This window comes from Poecilia latipinna, unplaced genomic scaffold (genome assembly GCF_001443285.1).
Source record: "Poecilia latipinna isolate Pla-1442-1.1 unplaced genomic scaffold, P_latipinna-1.0 Scaffold73, whole genome shotgun sequence".
NCBI lineage: Eukaryota > Metazoa > Chordata > Actinopteri > Cyprinodontiformes > Poeciliidae > Poecilia > Poecilia latipinna.
In genome coordinates, this window is record NW_015112689.1 from 75,852 (window position 1) to 92,409 (window position 16,558).

The 16,558-nt window shown below is 40.5% G+C and overlaps 1 protein-coding gene across 1 annotated transcript in view; it reads left to right on the forward strand.

Moving 5' to 3' along the window:
- Positions 1-16,558, forward strand: part of LOC106935720 (ephrin-A2-like) — a 55,215-nt gene that overhangs the window by 20,019 nt on the left and 18,638 nt on the right. The window contains exon 3 of the mRNA XM_015016343.1: positions 15,332-15,624. Within this exon, the coding sequence (XP_014871829.1) occupies positions 15,332-15,624 (293 nt within the window). The remainder of the gene's footprint in view (positions 1-15,331; positions 15,625-16,558) is intronic.

Genomic DNA, 16,558 nt, shown 5'->3' on the forward strand with positions numbered 1-16,558 from the left:
TATTATGTGCCACCAGAATCTGTCCCCGGGTTTTCTTTTTATTTCATATTTAAAAAGAAAACCCAACACCATGTGTTGTCTTGTGTGTGTTTTCCTCGTGTGTTTCTATGTAAGGACACATCTAATAAGGAGAATCACCTCCTTCTGGCTTCTGATGTGGAAGCAGCTGCAGACCGCTGTTTGTGCATAAAACAAACCAACAAGCCTCTTTGATTATTCAGCTAGCTACTCAACTAGTCCTCCAGCTTACTGTCAGTAATGTTTGTGTGCCTTTCAAACTGAGGTTTTGTGGTGAAATAATGATGTTGCAGCTTATGTCGCGCCTATACATTGGAGCCATTATCTAGCAATGCAAAACACAAGACAAGATACAGAAATGCTTTCTAAACAGGCATGGAAATATGTTTTAATCAGTCACTAAAACTAAATTAATTGATGTTTCAAAGCAACATTTGTGTAATATTAAATGAGTTTCCATTAGAAACGTGTTACTCCCCTTAATCTGTTCCCATGTTTTATGAACATCTTCTTTCACATGAATAGGTTATTTTGTAATGTTGTATAAAAGTAAGCTAAATTCCTGTTTAGTATTATTTTAGTACATTTTTAAAAAAGTAGCAAAGAATGTTCTGAGAGTAAAGAACAAGTCCAGTGATTGTCCAGTAAAAATGTAAGTTGCTTTCCATTAGTATGTGCATTCATATTCAACAAATACTGAATAAATTACAATATGTGTTCCAATAAGGCTTGTGTGCCAGATTAAAAGTACATTTTAAAAGTGAATGGTCTGAATTTATACAGCACTTTTCTCAATGCGCTTTACGCTAGAACTGCATTCAGTTATCAACACACTCACTCATGCACCAATAACACAGTTGATTCGGTTGAATCAATTCCTCACCTTGATGCACACAGACGTGTGAAGAAGAAGGCTGGACTTTAACCTACGACCTTCCAACTTCAAGATGTCTGCTCTACCAACTGGGCCGCAGTCAAAAACAGTAACCTTTAAGCAGGTCTCAAACATTTCAAGCTAAGACTTTTGTGTTAAAAATGTCTTTTTTATGGCCCTAATGTAGCAAATATCATGGTTTCATAGGTTCTAAGTGAAAATCATCATATTTACAAGAAATAAAGGCTTAAAAACAACCAATTTTGCATGGCGAATTAAGTCATTGAAGTTAATTTTTTAAAATAGTATTCCAATATATTGAACAAGGCTGTACATTGTGTATAATAGTATTGTGGTTGTGGTCTATTTAACATTTATTTTAACACCAGAATTATCTATGCCAATTCTGACCAAAAGGTGTTTCAACCAGCAACAACAAACTCTGTTGTGGACATTAGCATTTTATAGTCTCTAGGCTCTAAATTCTAATTTCACTGAAACCAAGAGATGGAACAATGGACAAGAAAAAAAGGACCAAAATGAGAGTGGAAGAAATTTTGAGGAAGGAAAATAAAGAAAAAGGAGACCAACATAAAGACAGATGCACTGTGAGCAGAGGAAAGGGAATGCTGGCTATTAGCAGCAGACCCCGCTGACCTTCATTCTGTCTTGAACCACATAACAGTCAGCACATATGGCTCCACTTAATGTGCCGAGACCTGAGTAAGTGTGTGTGTGTGTGTGTGTGTGTGTGTGTGTGTGTGTGTGTGTGTGTGTGTGTGTGTGTGTGTGGGGGGGTTTTCTATATCTGATCTACACGGGCAAGTGAGACTACTCGTTCTGGTGTGCATGCCTTCTTTTTTTTTCCGTTTGGCGTTTTGCAGTTTGTTTGCATGCAGATGTCTAATTGTGCGTCAACATGCGGCGCCGCATCTATATGTTTGCGTGTGTGTACGTGTGCATGCATGTGCGAGTCTGCAAAACTCTGTGTGCTCCTTAATTGGACTCCATTCAAGTGTTTAATTACTCATTAGAGATGCTGCAAAGCAATCCATACACCCGCTTCCCCCATACTTTCTCTCCTTATGCCCTGTGTGACTTCCAGTCCTCAGAGGCTCAAACACTTTGACCTAAACTACATGGATTAGTTCTCCTTGTCAATCTGGATCAAGCTGTCCACATTAGATGGAGATACACCAGCCAACTGGTAACGGCGGCGCAAGACGGACAGTTAATGAGTCAGCCCGACTGACACTGTTCCCGCTTGTCCGTGTGCACGATCAGGACGTTTCTCCATGCAGTCATGCAGGTGGTGAGATAATGGGCCAGTCAGTCAGGAGGCCAACAAGCTAGAAAATCTTTCTGCAGTCTAAGGTCAGTCATGTAGCCATGTTGTTGCTGTTTATTTGTCACGTTGACAATGACTGAGTGGCATTCAGACCAGGGCTGGGCAATGTGGCTGAAGAACACATCTCAATATCAGCATTCCGTCAGTCAATATTGATAATTATTGATTTGATTTGTTTTAAATATCCAAAATACTGGCAAACTGGTGACGTACCTTTCCTGTTTTATCCTTTTGAGGTCATTTTCTCCTTTCGCTCCACACTCTTGTTTTTCACGCTCAAGGAGTTATGAGGCATGGCGGCAAAACCTGAAACTGTTACTCAGCAGGTTGTTGCTAGGTAACCAATGAGCTAGTGAGTTAGTTGATGGCTCCCCACCTTGCTCAGCTGGCAATGAGAGGATGACCCTACGTCCCCCAGAATGCTGTGTGGTCATGAATTGGGAGTTTATTGAAATTATTTAACACTCTATTGGATATTGTTGATATTTATATTGTTGATTTATTTTCTAGCCCTTCTTTAGACCATAAATGTCAATGTATTTTATTGCGTTTCTGTTAAAAAGACCCACTAAAAGTAGTGCGTGAAGTAAACATTGGTGCTTTTCTTTTTAATTTTTGAGACTTTCTTTTTAGGCTTCGTTGCAAAATAGCCAAAACTCAATAAGATTAATCAGCCTCCTTGTTCCTGCTGAAGAAAAGCATTCACACAGCATGACGCTGCCACCACCACAGCTTCATGCTGTGTCCATGATGATTTTTATGACTGGACTGAACACATACATTTCAGTCCATTTTGGTCCAGCCTCTTTCCACACATTTGATGTGTTTTCTGCATGGCAGAATGCAGAATTACTGCCATTTTTTCATAAAGGAGGATTTGTGAAGTTCATGATTAACAGTTGTCCTGATGGAAGATTCTCCCGCCTGAAGTGTGAATCTCTGCAGCTCCTCCAGAGATATCGTTGGCCTCTTGGCTGTTTTCTTTAAATGCTCTCCTTACCTGACCCGTCAGAGTGTGCAGATAATCATGTTTTGGTAGGTTTTCAGTTGTTTCATACTCTTGTTTCATATTGTTTGCTGATGGATTGACCACTGTTATGTGAGATTTTACCCTACAGTTGTACTGGTTGGCGAGCACAGATTAAAAAGCTGACATGAAACACACAGTGCTAAAAACAACAAAGTCTATGCTGAGCTACATTGCTAATAACTCACTTATCACTGCCTAAGCTGATGTAAAAAAAAAAAAAAAAAACCCATCCTGGATAAAGAAGGGATTTTGTAGCTTAGCTTGCAGAAGGCAAACAGCCTGAGTCTGTATCCGGTGGTATGATAAAAAAAAAAAAAAAATCCTATCTTATAAAACCTTGGTCCTCCAGTTGACTGACAGCGAAGAAAAGTTTGCCATTTTGTCATTAAAACTGCATTGCGTGGCCTAAAATATGAATGAGCATTGATAGAATAAAAAATGTATCAGCCACTTCCATCTTTAAACATTGATTCTTTGAACGCGTGACGTTCCTTTAGCCTCCTGTCGAAAGATTCCAGTTGGGTGTGCTGGACACCGGCGGCCATCCGGCGCTCCATTCGGGGGAGTCGTTCTGAGGCAACCTTGTCGATACCAATTCAAAGCCGCTCCTGTTTACGCGGTCGACAAAGACAAAGTGTCCCGTGTCCTGCAGAGTGCCCCTCTAAAAACAACGGGACCGATATAGGCATATCATGCAGCCTGTCTGTCAGCCTGTCAGATACACTGCCAAAGCTCACCAGAATAACTTATCCCGCATGTCCATCCATCAGCGGATTTGTCAGTCTTTCTCGCTCCATCCGTCTAGCTTTGAGTGTATTCTGTCTATTCTTTTTAGGGGTGTGTTTTTACCACACGGTGACACTCCATCTTCGATTGGGGGACGTGGGGGGGGAGCAACATTGTATATGCATATAGGATAAGGAGCATGTATGCAAGCACACTGCATGTCTGTGAATTTGTCAATGACTGGCGTAAGGGGTGCTTAATCCATAAGTGTGGGGGTCAGGCTTTCCATCTTGGAAAAATGAATAATAACCTTTCGGAAATAGTGAGTGTCACCGCAGTGATCAGTGTGTGACGTTACTCATAGTGACAGAAGTGGAACTTGTCAAAAACGGCCCAACCCGGGCCCGGCCGCCGCCCATTTTTTTTTTTTTTTTTTTTTTGATGGATCCGCTCGTATGCCTACAGGAGCTCGGCACACGTACGCCATGTTATGCGTTTGTGTCATTTGCTGCCATTTCCTGTTGTTTGGCTGTGTTTACACAGAAGTCGGGATCAAGAGCTGATCTACATAATTAAACATGTGCATCTGTGCTCACAAATTCCAGGATTTCCCAGTGTGGTAATTCGGTTCTTCAGTACAACACATCTGTCGATAGATTTCGGCAGAAAACGTGTCGTGTGCTGTAACGTCTCAGTGAGCTTATCATATTAGACTCGTGCGCAAATTTGTCAATATGTATCTTTCTGAGAGGGTTTTTGAAAAGAGAGGCAATTTTTTCCCCCCAAACCACTTCCCCACGTATGAGGGCATCAGCAGCAATGCGGCAGGGGGGCACCGGCAGAGACAACACTATCGGAAAGGAACATTTCACGCTGGGAGAAAACTCTGCAAGACGGAGATGCTTCTGTGTGTGTGTGTGTGTGTGTGTGTGTGTGTGTGTGTGTGTGTGTGTGTGTGTGTGTTTGAGCGTGTACGCTCGTCAGTCATTTTAAACATTCAAACAGAACAAACAGAGAGAAGAAGACGGACCGGCAGGGGGCACGAAAATACATTAATGCGGAAGGAAAGTTAAGACAGAGGGGAAAAGTGAGGGAAAACACGAGGGGGGCGATGGGAATCCAGAAGACCAACCGAGATGCTGAGCTGCTCCTGAAGGGATTGTGATGGAGATAAAAAAAAAAAAAAAAGGTACAGAGAAGGAGCAAATGAAGCTAGCAGATAAGGATTGAGGGGATGAAAATAAAAGAAAGAAAAAGCGAGACAGGAGCAGATGAAGATGGAGAGATAGAAAACAGAGAGTAATGTGGAGTTAATTTGGGAAAATGACTGAAGCCGTGGCTCGGCAGACTGAGACAGCAGCGTAACCGAGGCTAGTTAAAGACACACACACGGTGCAACAGCTTGCGCTTTCTTCCTGCCAAAAGGCCAAATGAGGGGAAGCTGTGCAAGTTTCATGTGCTGAATAAGTCATACAGCCAGTAATAACGCCGTAGTCTATGTGCGCTGGTATGTGGCAGAGAGCGAACCAGATGTTTGTTTCCGCCAGAAAGAGAACGACGAGAAACTCTGTGCTGGCGCAATATACTACCAACTACACCTAAGGGTTGGAGATGAATATGTGACAGGATGGCTTTTTTCTTTGAAAAATGACTCGCATGTCATTGTGGAAGATGCGTAAAAAAAAAAAAAAATTGTCCAAATGTTCAATCAGCAAGCGAAACTCATTGCTTTTTATAATCCTGTATAGTGGACACAACTCTTTCCTACAAAGCATTCTTCAAAGATGTAGCCACATGTAAGAGTTGTTGGATTTTCCACATGCACCATCTTTTCTGGGAATCGAGAGCGCTGGCCTTTTTTGAGATAGGATCTTTAAGGTCACAAATAGTCTTTTTTTTTAATGTAAAGAAAAACAAGCGGTAGCCAGCTGAGCATGTAGCCCAAAGCAGACTGATTTGGTGACTACAAAACACTGAACATATGCATCAATCATAAGACAATGACCACAAAAGAACTTGGAGAATTAACAGACTAGTCTGGCAAATAATTTGTAACAAAGTGTGATTGCTGCTTTAGTCCAGTCTCTACAACAACTCAAATCCTGGTAGCAATGATGGAAAGATCATTTTTGTTCTCCAGTTCTGACCAGCATCATTAGCCTGATATGTGTACTAGGGGTAAGCACTCCCATTTCTCCCAACAACTGTGTCAACAAAATACTTCACGTTAGCAAATTGTGCAGTGGTTGTGTAAAACATAGCAGCGGTGAATGGAAGCAGATAAAATTCCCAGTTTTTACTTCATCAGTCTGTGGTTTAGTTATGTGAGTTTAACAACTATTAGAGTAGCTGTCAAAATGTTTTTACTGTGGAGACCGCCTTAAGATTTTAAAAGTTGATTTCATGCATGTCCTTTCAGATTAAAGAATCACTTCCAGATAAAGCTACATGCATGCTGTGGATCAAAAATACTGAAATCAAAGCTATTTGGAATCAAACAGATTAAATTTAAGATACTGGGGGGGAAAAATAATTCTTGACTTCAGCTGTTTGCATACATAAATATGCATTTTAGTGACCAACAATTGATTTAACTTTATGAATTGACCCGCCAGCAACAGCAGGAGGACACAGAAAAAGTAAAACTACAGTTAGAAAACGTATCATCTTACCTCAGAAACTTTATGCTCACAAACAATCTTGTGGTCTTATTTGTGAGCAATAGTCTGGCTGGTCATATCACTAGAGCTATCGCAATAGCTCTAGCATGAACTTTGACCATGTTGCAATTGAAGTTTTCCAATTAAAAGAACAAACGTTTGTTATGTAATCATCCATATATATGGTCTTGTATTTTGTTTTAAAGAGATCCGTTTTTAGAATGTTGCATTTGTCAAATTACTTGTAAGCTTTAAAAAGCAGTGAAAAGGGTGATTTTGATTTGTTTATCTTTTTTTACCTTTAGGCTTTTTAGGCTTTCTGGATCTAAAATATGATGATCTTTGTCCTTTGCAGAAAAAAGAACTAAAATAATGCAAGAAACAGAAATAGGCTCAATGTCTCCCACTAACATACTGAGACATGTAACTTGTAGTTGACCCCCAAAAAAAATAATCCACCAAAATCTTATGTGCTCATATGAAAATATAACATAGCCTTTTAAATAATGTATCAATACATTCATGTAACAACATGCTATTATGCAATTATTAATGAGCTGGAAGTGGAATTTGTTAGCTGAGGATATTGATTTTTCAAAGCCAAAGCGGCTGGATCCGTGTGCTTTCTCCAACCCAGTTAGGATTTCAGCCACATTAAAGCAAAACAGCAGAAACCAAGATGTCCTCTGCAAAGTTATACCAGTTTAAATTTAATCTTTCCTCCAATCACTGTAATCTTGCCTTACCCATCGGAATCTGGGGATATCAGGCTACGACACAGCATGACATTGATTGATAACCACGGTTGTGAATGCAAGCTTGCACTTCTGCACGTTATTTTCCAGCCATGCTAATAATATCACCTTGAGCCTAATATCTGTTTGAAGGAGTGTTTGTCCAATGAAGACGATCTTTCAAAAGTGTATTTTAAGTATGCAGACAACCACTTTCATCCACTTGACTTTTCTTTTCTTTTTTTTTTCTTTTTTTACCAAAATCTTTCAAGCATTTAGGCTGACTGACTTTTTTTTTTTTCTCTCTCTCCCTCTCTAAGTCCGAAGCGTGAAGGGCACATTAGTGGCAGTGACAGAGGGAGATCAAGTGAAGCCGGAGAAAACAAGAAAGTAATGCATGGGGACGGAGTTAACATAGTGAGGGAGAGGGAAACGGAGAAAATGAAGGGAGAGACGGAGAGAGGGAAAATTCCTTTGATGTGTTAGTAGATCCAGCCTTCTGTTTAGCACGCAGGAAGGCTCAGTAAATATCCAATGCTTCTCCAAGCATATGCTTTGATCATGGCCATGGCCTGAGAGATGATGTTGATGACTGAATACTGGTGAGCAGCCACTACGCACAGATTAACACGTAGTTGGTACTGTACATGGAAAAAACAAAGAGGGGAAAATTTATATATATATATATATATATATATTCAAGCACGTTTCCACTTTTTGTCTCTCAGTTCCCGTTACAGCGACACGCTCGACACTTTCAAGCAAGCTTGTTTAGTTTTTCGTGATATTCGTTCCCCCTGCAGCTTAACAGGTTTATTAAAAGCAGCCGAGAAGTGAAATGCAAACGCCACATTCTCCAGCTGCAGTACAGAGGATGACACTCCAGTGGAAATGTGAGGAGAATCTGGGACATTGGGAGATTAGGTGCCACTGAAACCACAGTTTTACACTCTGACAATGTGAAATGGGGAGAAAATGCAACGAACGCACTGCCATATTCAAAGCTCAATCAAACACATTGTTTGTGAGTGATCCTTCTGTTTTTGGTTTATCTGGGTATAAATCACATTCTTATTCCTAATTTCTTTTAAAAAGCGTGCACACTGTTATTGGTCTCAGCGTTCATACAAAATACAGAAATCAAAACCACATTTATTTATTTTTTTTTACAATTAAAATATGTTTCATTCCATTCAACTGGAATAGGGTTTGTTAATCATCTTAAACAAATCTGACTGTAATATAAGTGTGTTATTCTGAAAACAAACAAAAAAGTTATAGGAAGATCAACATGCATAAAACTTATTAAAAACGTCCATATGAAATGCCTTTCACTGGAAAGGCATTTTGTTTCAAAACATTAGAAAAGCAGATGAAAGAATAAATAAAGTGAAAAATATCTGTAAAAAAAAAAAAAAAAAAAAGTAATTGTGACCAGAGAGGAGTTTTTCTCTGCTTAATCCCATTAAGCAACCATTAAGGACATTTATGGATTTAAAGTGTTCAACAAAAGCTTGATCCTTACACGAGCTGTGAAGTATTCTTTTACATATTGATGCACCAATAGGAAAATTTGGGTCAATAATCAATATCCAGTATTAAAATTGCTATTATGGTCAATGATATAAAAATGTTCCTGCCCTTTCAAAGCAACACTGCTACTTCTCTGCTGCAGCTAGCAGCCAAAACTCCTGCACTGCATCACTGTCACATGCGCAAACAAACACCACATGGTCATATTAAGACACACGCTTACATGATGAAAAAATAAATGGTCACAGTAGTTAACATGGAGTCAATCCTCAAATCTTCAAGAAATAACTACTGGTCAATTATTTGTACAGTCTGGATCATTGGGTTTTCTGCATTTTATGACCCCTGACTAATTTGTTCGAATTTTCAGAGGTCCAAAACACACGCTTTTGCTCATCAAAAGAAGCTCCTGCTCTCCAATTCCTACACAGCTACACACACGCACGCGCACACACACTGAGGATAGCTGTTTGAGAAGTAGCCATGAAGGAAGTATGAGTGCTTTCCCATGTCTTTTTTGGCTGGTGCACTGTGTGTGTTTAATTCTGAATGACACACAGCCTGAGAAGACAAGATGGAGGCTGTGGGACACACAAACCTGCCCTCGCATCAACATGTGCTGCTTAAGATCTCGGAGTGCAGTGACACCCCAGCATTGGGCGCGCGCACACACACACACACACACACACACACACACGCACACACACGCACAGTTCCACATGCAGTTTCCCCTCGCCTTGGTGGATTAGGAATGCAGACGGTGTCAAAGCAGCAGGCCAGAGCGCTTAGTGGCTTAATGCGACCTAATGTATCCTGGCACATTAGCCCCCTTTTCGAACCTAGCATCCTCGCTAATCGAGACCCTCTTTACCAGGCCACCATTTACCCAGCCATGGTAGCAACACACGCACACTTCCTGCTTGTAAATTCACAAGGGCTAATGCAAAATGGTTGTCATCCCTAAAGGTATCATTGGACGATCGATAGGCGAAGAACATTTTCCTCAAATGGAAAACCACAGTTGTTAGAATTAAAACGAAACACAGAAAGAAAGAAAAAAAAAGAAAAACTCTTCCTCCATCTGCTCTTCCTCCATCTGGCCTCCACCTTTAATGCAATCTCATTACCCCATATTTCCGAGTCCGCTCCCTCCCCTCTCCGTTTTTTTTTTTCTTCTACTTTTTCCTCTTTTGTCCTCATTCCAGGCATATTTCCATTTCTCCTCTGCCTGTTTCTTTTGTCTTTTTTTCCCCGTCTGTTCTTTCCTTGAAGTGCTTTTATTCTCATTCTGTGCATCACACTTGCTGTTTCTCTCCATGCCTTTCCCCCCTTAGTAGTTAATCAGACTTGATTGGGAGCAGAGAGAGCCGAGAGGAGCTCCCCAGTGGATCAATGCCTCTAAATGATCTGCTCAAGGATCCCTTTAGAAGCGGCGGGCTGTGCTCTGATAGGGCACCGAAGCATGAATGTGCTCATTTCACATCTAACTCACTTCCTGATTTGCCCTCTGGGAGGGAGACAGGCCTGCCATTATAGGGATAATTTGTCCCAAAGCTAAATATCCCGCTAACCAAGAGAGCTTAGGCTAAAATGTCTTTATTCCAAGCAATCAATTACTGTCAAGGTGAGGAGGAAAATGATGAATTTGTTAAAAAAAAAAAAAAAAAAAACTCAATCTTGCGTGTGTGTGCACGGACCATCTGCGGTGGCGAGATTGCCCTGAAAAAAAAAAAAAACCCGTCTTTGTTTATGCTCATTTGATTGAAGATGCTTTCCCGCGTCTCAAATTTGTCGAGCTTCGCGAAACAGGATTTGATAATCTGCCATAGCTTAAATCCATTTGATGTGGTACATTTGAAATTAAATTGATCTTGTTGCCACGGAGAGAGATGGCGATAATGACAAACACCGGGAGAAGCGGTTGCAACAGGGGGGTGCGCATGTCCGCCGAGACATTTGATATTACACCGATTCATTTAAACTTTGTTCAAGATGTTACATAGTGCACTGAAGAATGTTTCAAAGTTATTTCACTTTTGTGGAGGGTTATTCATGGCAAAAGAACACAAAGTTGGTCAGTTCTTCCTAATTTGCACAAATTAGGAAGAACTTGAAACTTGAACTTGAAAATAAAATTAACTATTTTTTCATAACTTTCTAAAAACCTCTAATAAGTAAGCAGTGACTTTCTCTTTTTCTGGGTGACACTGTAAATATGACGTGATACAGATACTTATAACTTTTGGCTATGCTGCCACCAAACACAGTGGCAGCATGTCCCTTGCCATCTCCTATGATGGCAAGGGAGACAGTGAAGTATTCATAGTTAGAGAACGGCAGCAAAGAACGGCATCTCGGGGACACAGCGTCTCAATAACAACTATAGTTAGATGCTGTCTATGTGCTAAACAGTTGTTTGGAACAGACGCCACGACAAACTTAAACTTATGGAGTTTACTAAACTCTCCTGGGATTGTGAACTGGGTGCTTAGGTCAGATGAGGACTTTGTGTAAAATGGCCTGTACTTGAGGAGAGCTTTGTCTAGTCCAGAGGACTCCAAAGTGCTTTACGCTACGTTGAGTCGTCCTGACAGAAGCAAGGTTCCTATGCATCAGTGCCTCTGGTCCCTCTAATCAACACCATTAGGCAAGGCGGGTGAAGTGCCTTGCCCAAGGGCTCAACCCACCAATATTGGACAAACTCCTACCGCCACCTTAACGGTCACTCCTTTATGTTTGTCGCTTTTGATGCCCTCACTCTCTGAGTATGAGTGTTGGAATCAAACACGTTGTGCTACTTCACAACGGGGTTTGCTGCTCTGGCCGTGAAATTGTCCTCTCTTTTTCTTCCTCTTTTTTTCTGGTTCATTTCTGGTTGAGTCAGAAATTAACCAGAAAGTTGGTCAACCTGTCAGTTTCACTTTCAGTTTCAAGCATCTGCATGCTGAGGTGATTAACTCACGGTCAGCACAGACAGAACCTCTTCATAGTGCTGCATAAAATAATATTATTGATTCGTTGCTACAATATCAAGATATCAGTTGTGTAAACACTGCATAGCTGTTGATCAAATTAGTATTTGCCAAAGTGTGAAATGTGTAGGATGGTGATGCTGGAGCATTTACCAATAAAAGCTTAGCTTCCTACTCTCGTGAAAGGCAAGGTAGACACACAATGGTGTGATGAGGGCATGAGACCGTGGGTTTTTATTTATTTTTTTGGCAACAAACCATCCAGAGGGGTTTGGTGTGATTTGTAAGAGAAAAGTATGTGGAAAAGCACATTGTGACGCTGTTTAGTACGGCAGAGGATCTGTGATGCTGAGGACCCAGAAACCCTTGTTTGTGTGTGTGTGGCACTGTGATCTTTTTCAAATGCCTGTTGACTGCCAGAAAACTGAAAATGGGTCATTATTGGTGATCCAAAATCAACATGGAAAAGGTTCACCAGATACTGACTCACCTTTTTTTTCATGGCCTTCACAGTCTATAAACCTTAATAAATAATGAACACCTGCAGACTGAAGGAAGAGGGCATAAAAAAGGACCAAAGACTTTGGACGATAGACAGATTGTGTAGAGAGGAATGGTCAAAGACCAACCTGCGTCCAATCTTGTGAAATCAGAAAAGTTCTGTCGTACTGGCAAATGGGTTTTATACAAAGTATTGACAGCATGGGTACCATGAACTACGGTGCAAGTTTGTCAGCATTTATATTTGACAAATGTGTCTCGTATTTCCGTGCAAAAATTAAACACAATTCAAAGGCATTATTTTCATGGCTTTTAGTCGAAAACATTCATATTCTCCTTGAAAACCTTTGCCAATGCATGCAATTGACCTAAGATAAAGATCAAATCTTACCGTCGTGTTCAGAACCAGGCCGCGCTGACGATAAACACCGCCTCGTTGTTTCAATAAAACCCGAGAACCGGCATGAGATGAAGAGCAGCCGCAGAAACAACCTCTTACTCAACACGTCAAAACAATGGAGACATCAGTGAAGCTCAGAAAGAGGACAAACTTCAAAGACACATTTCATTCCTCAGACCAACTCTAATCCCTGGAGGATCCCTGCAGATTCCTCTGAGCATAGATCAGTGACTGAAATGGACTATCAACCCCAAACTGCATCACACACACACAAAAAAAATAAAGCATGGAAAAAAGGTAGTACTTTCTTAGGCAACTTTAAAAAATCCTTGTCAAAAAGAAGCTGCTGGTTCACCTCTATGGCCGCCGAGACGAATTCTGACTCTCACTATGTTGTCACCGACGGCTCGATGAATGTCATATGTGATGTTAACACTTAAAATATCATACAGAGATATAGGACCAGGTATCCTTTTCGCCCACAGCTTTTTCCAACAACTCACTTTTGGAAGGTGATGTGTTTCCGTTTTCAAACGAGTTTCAACATAAATAGCGTTTATCTCACCTCCACACTCAAAAATACAATATACTGCTGATATAAGTAGTAAAACATATACCTAATGTTATTGTGGCCTGTTTATTTTACAGAGTTTATTCCATTTCATTTTTCAAGCCCCTTGAATTTTCCGCATTTTGTTGGGGTTGAATCCACAAATTCTAATTGTTTTTATTTAGGTTTTATTAAACGGACCAACACAGAGTAGAGATTAGTAAGATAAAATCTTCAAATCAACATCTAAAATGTGTTGTGTGTGTTTGGATAATAGACTGAAGAGTGTGTTAACTGTACAAGCTCGGTACATTATTTTTACCTAAATCGTTGACCAGAAACGACTCCTCAGCTACATTCCTGACCGGTCTGCTTAGTTCCCTGGTCTTCATCATGCTGTATGTTCACTAATGAATACAAATGAACTTCTCCTTAACAATGACATGCTTCTTTGTGTTGGTCTGTCACACAAACTGCGGTGGTTCTTGCATGAATGGCGCTCTGGGTGCAGTCCCTCCGTCTTTCCCTAACCAACCAATCAAAATGCAGGAAATCATATGAAAAGCTGGCACTGCACACGATAAATACGCAGTTGTACTCAGAAACTGCTAAATATGTTGCAGGGGTGTGAAAACATTTGTGAGCCAGAGTAATAAAATAATTAATATCCACAACTTTAATCTGTTAGCAGGAGTTTCACTTCTTTTACTTCTCAAGTTTTGTTTCCGTACTTGGAGCTCTGGCACAAAGGGAAGCACGGAGATGAAGCCTGTTGTCTAGGTGGAACAATGCAGGCGTATATTTTCAAAGTTCTGCTATGTAAAGCAAAAAGAGTGGAGGTGTCAAAGAGCTCAGGCGTCTTCACACGTGTTCCTGTAGCAGCATTTTACATCAGACTTTCTTTGACTTTGTTCTAGCTGAAAAAATACAGGAAGGAAATGACATTGTTATATAGTATACTGTGTGCATGTCGTTATTTACTCGTTTTTACACACATTTCTTTATGCCAGCCTCAGTAATCAGTGTGTGCTGAAATAGCTGAACACCTACTATTCCCGGCTTTGCAGATTTGGATTAAAATATGTTAACGGCCTACTCTTGAACATCACTTTACCCACTTCTCTCAAGTATCATCCCACCAAGCTCATTTAAGCTCCCTCACTGGGAACAGACCCTTGAATCAAAGCTCTCACGCCTTTACTTTAGTAAGTTAAGTTGGTTTCTGTGCATGCTGCAGTGTAGTCAAACTTTTAGAAAAAAATTTTTAAATACCTGCCATATAAAATCTGTTTTATGGTCAAAGAACTTGCAGGCTTTTTTCCTTATTATTTTTAGGTTTTTAAGCAAAGAGAAATGTCAAATATTTTCAAAAGAGAGAATCTTATATATATATCATTGCATATTTATTTAAAGTGAAAACCTAACACATATTATTTGTGATCTAATGACAAAAATTGTGTGCCGTCTTAGTGTCATTCACTTGTGGAAGACCAATATTAATAAGAGTTGCTATGGTAGGAAAGAGCCACATGTAGCTGCAAACTTTTTTTCAAATCAAAATTATGCAACATCAGCAGAGTTTATTTAAAGTTACAGATAAATTAATCTCTGGGCATTTTACTTTGAAAAAAAAAAAGTTTGATCCAATTACACTCACATCTCACTCAGTCAAATTCTAGTTTAATCAATTTCAGCCCCAGGGAATTTAATTGTCTTCACGTTACACAGTGTGATTACATTAGATGGAAACTCAGCCCGGCTCTTTCTGCTGTGCAATCATACAGGAATCCAGTATTAGGTAGCGAGTCAATATTCATAGTTTTTCATGGAAAGTAGTCCTTTCCTCTTGCGTCTTTCACACAATCAAATTCTGTTTCAGCAAACCTCACGATTCCTTCATCCACATCTTTGGGAGGTAACACACTTGTCATGTTGAATCACTGAGGTTTTAATCCACAGTTTGTTGTTTTGCTCCTGTTTTGCAGGTTCTGGCACGGCGAGTACAGAGTGGCGGTGAACATCAACGACTATCTAGACATCTACTGTCCTTTCTACGAGGGCCCTCCGTCCCATGGGCGAATGGAGCGCTACATCCTGTTTATGGTCAACCACGAAGGCTACACTTCCTGCCAGCACAGGATGCGCGGCTTCAAACGCTGGGAGTGCAACCGCCCCAGCGGTCCGGACGGGCCCCTGCGCTTCTCAGAGAAGTTCCAGCTCTTCACGCCCTTCTCACTGGGCTTCGAGTTCAGGCCCGGACACGAGTACTACTACATCTGTAAGCCATCGGCCAGCCCGTTCTCTCTTTGTGGATTCTTTTGCACGGTCCAAAATCTGCATGCCATGCATATGCAAGAGAGCGCGTCTGTTTGGATTTTACCCGCGCTCTACATAAATGTGTAAACAGTATGTAAATATCCAATCAGCAGAAGTTGATAGAGTAACTTTTCCAAACATAGATCCCTGCGTTACTCGCATAGCTACAGGCGCGAATAAACACACCTCTCTCCTCTCCCTCGCTCTTTTTTATTTTATATATCTTGATGCATCTCTCAGCGCGTCTCGATATCATAAGTGGTGTGCTCAGCAAAGTGGTAAAAATGTCACCAGGGGTACTTTGTAATCATTTTTATATTAGCTGTATTGATGTTTCTCCTCACTTCAACAAGTGATGTATTAGTGGCATAAATGAGCTTTGCTCCCCTCGAGAATATTTTTCTGAATCAAATTAAAGTGCTATCATTCCTCCGAGCTCACGCGGGACAGGCAGAAGCTCGGATGTACTCGTAAACACCTTCTTTTTTTCCCCACCAGCTCCCAGATGGGTTCAATATATATATATATATATATATAATGTGTGTGTCCCACATTCAAACTGTTAAGAGGAATATTAGTTAGAGATCATTCAAAATGTCATATTAGAAATTACGTTTCAAAGCTTTTCTCCCCCCTTTTTTTTAATCCATAGGTGAGCGGTAACACTTTACACAAAAATTTGGCGAGAAACAAAAAATGAAAAAAAAAATCAGACAAGGTTAGGATTTCATTCAAACTTTTGATGAAACTTTGCTGTTGTTTTCTGAGTAAGTGCCCTCCAAATTGGAGCCAACAGCAGAATGAGCAAGATGCGTCCCGATCAGACATTTTGTCCCTCGTATCAGTTTTACTTAACATTAGTCGTTTATTGATTTTGAGACTCAATCTATTGGGTG